Genomic DNA, 11,516 nt, shown 5'->3' on the forward strand with positions numbered 1-11,516 from the left:
AAATACAAGCTTGATTAATTGATGCATAGCCTCTTGTTGTGTAGGCGAGATGAGGAAAAAACATACAACGGATTTGTTTTGCTTTTTTAGATGCATGTCCTGTAGCAGGAAACTTGTTTCTGCAAAACAAAAAAAACAAAAACAAAAAACTCATCTTTTATTGAAGCTGGTGACGTGTGTGTTGCCTACTGAAGTATCACTACATCAGTGACCACACTACTTCCTTTTCCACTGCATGACTCTACTACTCATTGAACCTTTTCCATTGGGGGGGGGGGGTTAATACCCAGGTAAGATTTTGCGTGGCCTCCTGGTCGCTAGCAGATATGATGCATCTTTGTAACTGAGGATATATGGCTAGAAATGACAAAACTAAACACACATGCTAAAATTAGTATACCATGGGCTTGCCAGTCTCCTCTTTGCCGCTGCGCTGTGTTCTGTAGTTGCCCTCAATCTCCTCTCAGATGAATTTGTCCTCTTTTTTTCTGAGGGGGAAAAAGTTCTGTTGTTTTTATCGTAACTCGTTCCGGCCGGTGCATTTAATTAGCAACGTGACGAGTGTCTGTAAAGAAAAGTTGTGGGACTACTGGTGTCGCAATAGATATACAGCCTTGAGATATGAGTGACCTGACTTACAAGTTTCTCAAAATACTAACTTTTTTCAGCTTTTTTTTTTTTCTCTGACTGAACAAAAATTAGTAGAATTAGTAAAATGAGTAGAAGTTCGGCAGATCATGAATAATTCTTCAAAAAAAAAAAAGGCTTCAAGCTTTTTAATGCCACTCCCACTGAGAATTACACATTGTGTATTAAAAAAAAAAATATGTGTGTATATATATCTATATATATATATATATATATATATATATATATATATATATATATATATATATATATATATATATACATACACACACACACACACACACACACACACACACACACACACAACTTTGCGTTCTGCTAGCTAACACACAATGCCAAACGCCATGGACGATTTCCTGCTTGGCTGCTATGCAAGCGCTTCAAAGCACTTCCTGTATCATGGTGAAGTAGCCCCAAGTTTGCCTCTTGCCCGTTCTTGTGCACTGAATATGAGCATTTACCCAATTTGACCTATTTGGTCGTAAAATGATCAATTAATTAATTACAAATAATGTATCTTTGTTTATTCATATATGCCTGTGGTGTAAAGCGACAGGCAGAACAGTCAATACGCTTCCTTGAGATTGCCGATAATGTACCATGTATCCACTTTATGTGACATTTTCTAATGTAAAATATGTGCCTTGGCCCAATAATTGTGGGGTCAATCTGCATTTTAGTCCTGCATGTGTGTACCTAATGAAGTGTCAATTGTCTGCTTTTAGTCTGGTACACTTCAGTGGAGTGGATGTGATGGAGAGGCTAATACTTGACGATAAAGGTGGGATCGCTGGTCCCCATGCCAGAAATAGTGTTGCTATGCAACTATTGGAAGCCCATTTGAAGTCTTCCAACTTCCAACTTCGTGCGTGTGTTGTTAATATAACGATGAAACATGTTTGCGTCTCAGCTGGAAATTGGTGCATCGCATCAAGGCGTTCTTTGACAAAGCAATCAGTGACAACATGTCATGTGTTCATCAAACACGCTGACGTTTGATACGTGACGACGACAGAATCGCTGACATGAATATGGATGTTCTTCACTCACGTTTGTAGGAAATCACAGCTGTCCTACTTTTCATTTTGTTGATCAAATGTCGTTTGAATGCAGGAGGATGGATTGGTGTGGGAGGGGGAAACTAACTAAACGAGAATCACAAGAGATTTCCAAGGTTTTCCTAGTTTGGTTATATCATAGCAAGCAGGCACAGAGCTCCGAGCGTGTCAAGAGATGCTCTGAAACTTTATTTTCCACATAAAACAAACCCAAATTAAAAAAAATCAGAATGTTTCACAGAAGAATTGATGAATGAGTTAAACGTTTGTGCAAGATTCCCCCAGAGAACTCATTAGGTGATCATCCCGGCTATGTGGGATCATCATGCTGTCACAGTGACCATCCACATATGGCGAGTTGACGCCTACAGGTGTGACATGGCAGTTGGGATATAATTGTGCTTACCTTATAATCTGCGTTTCCATGACATTACTTTTCAAGATGATTTTTTTTTCTCACCTTTCAAACCCGTTCCCAGTTGTGACTTGTTGTTTTGTCCCCCACAACCCCCACCTAAAAATACCCTAAGTATTAAGAATTCCAGACACACTTTGCACACCTGCTTTCTTGTCTCACTAAACTAAGCCTGCCTCATGCAAGTGTATGACTATGTGCCATATACGCCGCCTAACATATTGCTGGGCCGATGGCAAGTTCGGTTTTCAACACCAAGTTCTCCGAGCGACCAAATATTGTGCCATCAGATGCTAACGCTGTTAGCAAACACGAAGCTGTAATACTACGACTTTATTCATGCAACATTTCAACACTTTTTCTCAAATGTATTTTCACTATTAACTTTGTTAGAAACAAAAGTCCTTGAAATGGATCTTATTTTTGCACACTGTACTTTACATTTGCATCTTGTTTCAATACCTCCTTGTCTTCCTCACCTTGCTGGATGTCACCGCAATGTCGGCACGCTTGCATCAGCCTTAATCTAAATTGGCACTGAGTCTGTTCTTGTTCCTTGTAGCTGCTGCAGTCCAAAGACGTCAAGGAGGATGCCGTGCTGTGCTGCTCCATGGAGGTGAGACACAAACACACACCCAGTTGCATGCCACAATTTATTCTACTGGACCACTTAGAGGGGAGACATTTTCTTTTATGCCGTCCTACCAGGAGTAGTAGTCGTATTTAACACAGTTATTGTATAATACATAAAGTCCTTTCTATGCATTTTATTCTTGCAGTTTGTTTTGGGGGGTTTTCGCGCATGTTCAAATGTGCTTGCAATATGATGTGGTTTAACTTGTGTTGCATTTGTTATTCCAACGGTGTACCAGTTTGTTTTTCCTTGTAAGTCTCCTGAAGAATAAAATAGCGTAGGTTTAGCCGAATTATAGATGAAATTTCTTTTTTACCACATGAGTTTTAAAAACAGGCGCACAATGACAGTAACAAGGTCAATCTGTGCATAGTTTGTTCCATTTTAAATGGACCTATTGGGGGGAAAAAAACAAAGAAAAACTGACTGATCATCTTGCTATTAGTTTTTAATCTAACAAAATAATTCAATTTTAGGCTAATCAAAAATACGAAATACAAAAAACAGGCCACTGACTGAGTTTGAATTTAATATTTAATTGGTCATGTTTATGTGACCTGAAAGTTTGGTAACTTACGTAGTCACAATTAGTCAGGGCCATGATACATGAAATGATCCATGACATAAACCCGACCAATTAAATATTAAAATCAAATTATTATCACCATGATATTATAACTAGCTTCATGATTACCAATGGGTATTATTATCACACTTAATTTAATGCTAAAATTATCAGTTAAAAAGGCATACAGTACTGTATTAAAGTGAGAATACAAGAGAAGTTATAATGTTATGTGGAAAAAAGTTGCATTACAAAAATAAATGTTGTAAAGCTATGAGGGAATAGGGTTGTAATATAATGGAAACAAAGCTGGAATGTTCAACCAAAATAAGTACTATTACATGAGTCCTAATGATGCACGAATAAAGTAGTATGAGAAGAAAAAAAAAACATCTTTGCATTCTTTTTCAATATGATTGAACAGATAGTAGGTGTAAACAGCAGTGGAGTCATTTCCCTCTTTGAGTCATGTTTTGTTTCTCGAAGCAATCAATACTGCTGATGAATCATTTGAGGGATTGTGGTTGTGGTCCTGATGGATTGTGGGGACGAACAAGCTAATGGTTGGATCCCCGCCAAATTTCAGGAGCACGTACACCTGACAAATTCAAAATTACATTGATTTCAGTCCTTTGGTCGATTTTTCCATTTTGTTTCTTTAACAGAGCCTAAAATTGAAAGTGAAAAATCTTTTTTTTTTTTTTTTTTTTTTTTTTTTTTAAATCCTCGTTTTTTTGCAGTGTGTTTTTGGCCCTAAGAAACAAATACAGTGGTACTGTGATGTACGTTGTTCCATGACCAAGCTCATAAATCAAATATCGATTCACTGGGGAGAGTCAGAAATAAAACATGATACACCTGTCTTTTGTTGTCTGGTAGTAACCAAGTCAAGTTAGGACATTTCAAACTCTCTTGATCAAATTGGTAGGTACAATAATGACAGTCTAATTTTTCATTTGGCGAATAAATGTGGTGGATGTGGCAGTGGGACATTTCGATGAGGATAAATAAATGTTGGCAGTATGTTCACTGACTCATTGATTTCCCCTCATCAAGGGAGGCTGATTATAGCATCAACAACCTGGTCCAGCCCAATTTAATGCTTAAATGTTAAAATCCAGCTTATAAATGAGTTACCACATTGAAATCTTTCTAAACTCTTTGAAAAGAAATTACCATTCCACACTTTCAGTGACCTTCTCTGCATCCATTTGTAATAATGAATTATTAGTAATAGCTTTCATATGTTCCAAAAGCTCTGTCTGCTTGTTGTAACTACTACTACTACTACTTTGATCTTTGTTAATATGTAACTAAAAATAGATTATTTTTTTTAACCCTATTGCCAAACGTTTACTCAAAATCTTGAGATCAGAACGAAATAAACTTGTATGCTTCGGATTTTCATACGTATTGGCTGGTTTAATTTGTTTCAGTAGCAGTTATCACTCCACTGTTGAGAAGAGGTGGAATATTTACATTGTGTAATGCTTTGTGAAAAATTTCCAAGATTGCCGTAAATCATTTGGAAGTTAATCGTCTGCTCTTTTTCCTCAATCAAAAGCATTTTCGATTGTTTATTTTGAGTATTAGGTATGTCTAATTTATCTTTGAAAATATTTATAACTTGTAGCTCATTCAAATTTGTTGACCGGTACAGGTCTTTTCTAATTTTCTCTAACTGCATTATAGATTGCCATGGCGTCTGATACATTATTTCCATTCCGGTTTAGTTTCTCGTTGATGTATTAGCCCTGCTAACACTTGTCAATATGTGTCACCTTGATCATAAAATGTTTGGTGTAGTCTGAACAAAGTGGCAGCTACTCGAGATGCAGATGAATTTTTATACTCTTCTTGCACAGTTCAAACTCTGCTTCCTTTTCTGGTTTATTTCCCTCATAAACAATATTTTGGAAGAGATTTTACAGTTTTTTTCCTCTCAATTATAATCTCTTCTCGTGACATTTCTTTGGCTTTGAACTTGTAAAACTAATAATGTGTCCTAATAACGGCTCTGAAAGCCTTCCACTTACGCGCCACAGACTGTTGAGTGTGTTTTGACAAACTCATTTATCCACATTCCTATAAATTCGTCATCTCATAATATTTTTTATGTTGAAAATGCCTCTTAGATGGGTCTTTTGCCATTTTTTATCTATATTACAAACAGCATGCCGCCTGTTCAGAACCACAATCGAGTCATAAAAACAATCCTGAGCTTGTCTTGTACATGAAAGGAAATTAGAAAATTGTTGAGCATGTTTAATAGGTACCCGAGTGACAATAGCATGCCTTAATCTCTCTCCAAATATCAATCAGATAAAATGATTGTATTTTTTAACAATTAGTTTTAGAACTATTCTACTCCTGTTATATATAATTGGTTGAGAAATAAAATAATCTGCCACTATTTTTTGTTTGTTCATTGAAATGGAAAAGACGGAATGTGACGCAGATCGAAAGGTGCTAGACGCCGTCTCCCACTTTTTTCACGTTCCCGCAGCTGCAGAGCGCCGGGCGCCTCTTGGAGGAGCAGCTGCCCGAGATGATGACAGAGCTGCTTGCGGCCGTGCGTGACAAGATGCTGAGCCCGGCCGAGTCGCCCCTGACCCGCTCACTCCTAATGGAGGTAGTAGAGCTACACGCGCACCGCTGGAGCCCCCTGGAAGCTGTCACCACGCAGTATTACAACCGCACCATCCATAAACTCACCACGGCTTAGACACGCCATTTCTTCCTAGAAATTATGGTTTTATATTGGGCCACTAGGGGCAGTATAGGACGGCAGCAGCAGCTTGTCCGTTGGGATATAGAGAGATGTTAAAAATGGGGTGGGGGCTATGTCTTCATTGTCATCCGCCCCCTCCTCTCATTCCATCCTCCAGCCCTCGTGGCTGATAAAAGACAGAAAATGGAGGCAGGGCGCAGACGCGGTGCTGTCTGTCTGCGCCGTCTGCCCTCCCCTCCGCAGGGACCCCCGGGTCAGGAGGTCTCGCCGCGGGACTCCTGCACGCCTACAGCAACCCCCATAACCTCCCCACCCCCCACCCTTTGTCTCCCTCTCTTAGCAGGAAGCCTTTTTTTTTTTCTTTTTTTTTTGTAGGGATGAGACAGCGGGCCTGCTGGGCCAGGCTGGGCTCGGGATAAGGATCAGGCTGGCTCGAGTGGGGTGGCAGATGGCGGCCTGAGCCCTTGTGAGACATACACACAAACACACAATCAACACTTGCGCACGCATGCACGGCTCCCCAGTAGAAAAGAGGAAACGAAGGGGGGTCGTCGGCATTAGAGGAGCATTAAAAAAACACACACAGTGCTGTTAAACCTTTTGTTTTTGTCTCCCAAGCCGTGCACATCCACATTCATAATTACTGTTTTGTTTTGTTTTTTAAATTATATATTTATTATAACCGTTTGATTTTAATCTTATTCTTGCAAGGAGTATTAGTGCCACACCGAAAAGGAATAGATGCTAACATTATGAGAATAAAGTTGCAATGATGTGAGAATTTAATAATTGTGATTAAATACATTGCAAGAAAGTTGCAATGCTATGTGAAGAAGGACGTTAGATTACGACAAAATTGTTATCATAGGAGAATGGATTAGTAATAAGAGAAACGAGTTGTAAAGCTACAAAGTAAATGTTATGTTCCGTGGAAAAAAATGTCATCATTGTGGTGTTTTGAGAATGAAGTCGTAAACTTCTGAAAAAGTTGCTATGTTACATGAATGAAGACAAAAGACTACGACAAAAAAAGTTATGACGGGAGAACCAAGTCATAGTAGTGGTGATGATACAAGAAAAAGGACATAGAGAATAATTGTAATTTATGATAATGAAGTTGTATGTAAATAAAGTTGTACGATAGTAGAAAATCGTTGTGGTATCGTAATACTTTAATAGTCAAAATGTTAGGTGAACAAAGTTGTAATATTGATAGCAAACGTAATAATAGGAGAGCATTATTACGAGAAAGTAGTTGTGAAGTTGGGATAATTACTTTTGAATATGAAGTAGTAGTGTTATAAAAATGAAGCCGTAATATGAGAAAGACGCAACGTTACATGAATGATGAGTAACGTTAAAGATGTAGTCCAAAACATCTGTTTTGGGACATTTCTGGGCGGAGACTCAGTTTTCCTTCCAACCAAGCCGTAGACAAAAGCGACTATCAGTGACATATGCAAATTTCACTGTGTGAACCCTTACTCCTGATTGGTGGCCTGGTTTCATGCTCGTTCCTGGTTGGCTGCTGTCCTTGGCTTCATCAAGCATCAGTTTTGAATGTTGTGTTTACATACAGCAACGGAAAAACGTCGGATAGCACCTATAAAACAAACAATAATAGGATAATAATTAAGTTGGAAGGTTGTGCAAATTAAGAACAAGTTGTAAACTGACAAAATAGTTGTAATGTTATGAGAGTAATGGCTGTAAGGTACGTGAATTGTAATATGAGAAAAATTTTCTGAGAAAAGTTGTAATATTACAGGAAACATGAGAATAAAGTCTGTAACACAAAATCACAAGAAGAGAAATTTTCACAAATTTATTTGTAATATTAATTTGCTGTGTCATGAATAGGAAGACGGTATTAAAACCAAAATGTCTCCCTGCGATGTACGCTATAATATTATGAGAAAGGCCCAATAAAGTTGACGTTATGTGAACAAAGTTGTAATATTATGACAAAAAAAATTGCAATGTTGCGCAAAGTTGTAAATGACAAAAAAGTAAGTTAGAATTTTACAAGAGTAAAATTGTAATATTATGAGAAACAATGTTATACAACTACCATTGTGATGTTGCGTGAAAATGTATCCACTATTCTCGCATGATTCTTTTCCCCTTTTCATTGTGCCACTAATACTCCTCAGCATACATTCTCAGTTTTTGTTTTCTGGACTTTCCACATGTACATGTACACTAGGCCTTATTGCACACGTTTGAGTGGTTGTGAGACGGTTTGCTTGAAACAAACAAGCCGGATGAATTGAAAACATCCCTGCGGTCATAGGAAACTATTGTTGAGCTCAAAAAAGGAAAAGAAGGTGGGGATGGCAAATGAAGTGTAGCTGACATTTACTTGCAGCATCCTTTGCCGTGAATATTTGCTGTGTGTTCAAGATTGACACGATTTGATCATTTTTATTGTGTTTAAGGAATAATGGCATTTATTAACCTGTGTATTTTGAAGACCACATAGCCAAAAAAAATCTCTATACGTGTATATCTGTGAAGGCTTACATGCGCTGTGATCGGTCATGTAGCACCTGTAAATGGGCTCTCTGTAATCTGTGTTCAGTATATTTGCAAGTATTTACAAAAAAATGAAAAGGTTAACGAAAGAAATGTTATGGGAAAATATTTCTAACAGGACTTAGCTTTTGTGAATATACCCAAACGCTATTCAGGGGCTGCATTCTTCGAAGGACCTTCGTGAAATGGGGACGGTCGTGACCATGACGTCAGGATGCTAGTTGGCTGCACGTTAGCATGACTAGCGCGACATATTTGAAACTGAAGTCTTAAGGTTGCAAGAAGAAACATGTCGAACGTGAAAACCCAATATCTGTGTATGTTGGTGCCGCTACATTTAAAAGGGGAAGTCAACCCAAAAATGTTCTTTGCAATAAAATATTCTATGCAACCCCACTAGTCTGAACACGATATTATGATTAATATTGTGTTTGTGGAATATGAGTTAAGCAGCAAAATCCACCAATTTTTATCAATCTCAGGGGGTGGCCATTTTGCCACTTGATGTCGACTGAAAATGACATCACAGTTGGCGCAGGTAACAGCCAATCATGGTACACCTACAATTCTGAAGCTGAGCTGTGATTGGGTGTTACCTGAAACCTGGGCAACTATGATGTCACTTTCAGTCAACAGCAAGTAGCGAACAGTGGACTTTGCTATTTAATATATATTCTATAAACGCGATATTTATCAGAATGCCGTGTTTAGATTAGTGGCGGTGCATATATTATTGTAAAGAATCGTTTTCGGGTGACTTCCCTTTTAAGCATTTTTTTTTTTATGACTAAGAGGCGGCATTCTGCTAAAAAAAAAAAAAAAATACGAGTTATAATGTGATGACACAAAGATGTTGTCAAGCTACATGTTCATCAGAATGTATTGTTAGTTCTAATGAAAGCATGAAGTCTTTTCAAGAAAAAGTTGTAATATTAGAATTAAATCAAATTATGAAGAAAGAAATTCGAAAGGCTTTGAAATTGCCTCAACATTACAAGAACTTTAAGAAATGGTAATACAGCAACGAAAGTTGCAGCACTACGAAATAGTCATAATATTCCACGAATAAGTTTGTGATGTTGCAGAAAAAACGTGTGAATAAAATTGTACGGTAATCTGAGAAAAGTCAGAAAGCTACAACATAGTTGTAATATTGCAAAAATAAAGTGGTGATACTACAGGGTAAAAGGAAAACTTCATGAATTAAGTTGTAATGTTATAGAATAGTCACAGAGCTTTGAAAGTGCAAAACATTACAATAAAAAAAAATTTACAGAACGTTTTTCTACCACAAGTTGGAACATTGCAACATATAATAGAGTTGTAATGTGACAAGAATGATGTTTCTTCTACAAAATTCACAATGTATAGTAATACAAAATAGTCAATATTACATCAACATTGAATTATTACAGGAAAAAAAAAAAAGTATAAAAGTTACAAGAAATAAAGTTGGAGCATTACAAGAAAAGAACATTTCAAAGCTACAAAATAGTTGTCTATATATGATTAAAAAATGAAATGTTGTCATATTATGACACGTTAAGCTGCGAAACAGTCATAGTCCAAGAGTTGTGCTGTAAAATTACAGCAAAAATGTCATAAGGTTATGAGAATTAACTCGTGATATTGCATGAAAAAATGTTGTAACGTTTCAAGAATAGTCAAGATGCTCCAAGAAAAAAGTTGGAACATTACAACCAAATGGTTGTAATATTAATGTTACAGAGAAAATACGGTAGTAAGATTATGCAAATTAAGTTGTAAAATTACTTTGAATTTGGACACCTTTCGCATTCCGATCAGTCATTGTCCTTCAGAAAAATTTAAGCTTGGAATCACGACACAGTGACACAAAAGGGATGTACCGGTACCAAAACCGACAAATGACCTTTTTTAAACGTTATTTTTAGTGCCTTATAGTCAATTGAAGAGCGACGAGTAGCCCAAAAGCCAAATAAATCGGCCTTATAGCTAGATTTAGCCTTTAGCTTAGCATGTGACGTCAAGTACCCTTGCACCCCTAATACAACAGTGTACATCATGCTTGTGCTTACACATAGCGTGTTTTTTAATATTATTATTATTTCCTCTGTCTTGCATCAAGAATTCAGATCATGTGTAATAGAAACATTATCACTTGAATGATGATGTCATGATGATGATGATGATAACTTGTTTTTCCGTCTTGTTTTATTTCTAGCTTTCTATTTAAGTGAAGCTCATTTATAAATGTGTGTGGGGGGGGGGGGGGGGGGGGGACTTGTGAAACAGTTGTGATGTCTAGCTTGCAGGCAAGTGTGTAAGTGGTGGGGTTACTGTGGTTTAGTTACTGATGCAAGTTTTTGTTATGCAAAAAAATTAAAAGGGGGCTTGGGCGCGCCCTCCTTGTCTGTGCCCGTGGACCCCAACCCAGTTTGCATATTGTCATGAATATTAAAACGGGGGGCTCCACTCGGGTGTTTGTTTTGCTTTTTCTTCCAGAATTTATGGAAAATAAAAACAGAACAAAAAAGATGTGGTGGAAAAAAAAAATCTTTTGTGTGCGTGTAGTTCTTGGAAGACAAAACGGCAGACGCACACATTGTTTCCAGGGTCATTAGCTGCAGAAGCGCAGCACCACAGTGGGTCCTTACGATAACAATGCAAGCCTCATTTACATGCCGGCCGTTATGGTGTCGCACGTTAGCCACACGACACTTCTGAGTTGTAATTCCGAGTGTGTCCTTGGACTTTATTACATTTGGTAGTCCTAGAAGCATGCCTGTGATTCTAGGCCAGGGGTCTGCAACCTTTGGCTGTGGAGCCATGTGGCTCTTTCGTACTTTGTCCTGTGGCTCCCTGTGGATCTCTTACAAAAAAATAAAAAATAAATAGTATAAATTATATTTCTTTTATAAATATTTTTTTTTTCATATTTATTTTTTACA

The 11,516-nt window shown here is 37.5% G+C and overlaps 1 protein-coding gene across 3 annotated transcripts in view; it reads left to right on the forward strand.

Annotated features, from left to right (window-relative positions):
• ctif (CBP80/20-dependent translation initiation factor) overlaps positions 1-10,825 on the forward strand; it is a 41,350-nt gene extending 30,525 nt beyond the window's left edge. For all 3 annotated transcript variants that reach the window (XM_077497249.1, XM_077497247.1, XM_077497248.1), the window contains exons 12-13: positions 2,684-2,737; positions 5,827-10,825. In XM_077497249.1, coding sequence (XP_077353375.1) covers positions 2,684-2,737; positions 5,827-6,045 — 273 coding nt within the window. In that variant the 3' untranslated portion in view covers positions 6,046-10,825. The remainder of the gene's footprint in view (positions 1-2,683; positions 2,738-5,826) is intronic.
• The last annotated feature ends 691 nt before the right edge of the window (positions 10,826-11,516 follow it).

Source organism: Festucalex cinctus, chromosome 15 (genome assembly GCF_051991245.1).
Source record: "Festucalex cinctus isolate MCC-2025b chromosome 15, RoL_Fcin_1.0, whole genome shotgun sequence".
NCBI classification, from domain to species: Eukaryota; Metazoa; Chordata; class Actinopteri; order Syngnathiformes; family Syngnathidae; genus Festucalex; species Festucalex cinctus.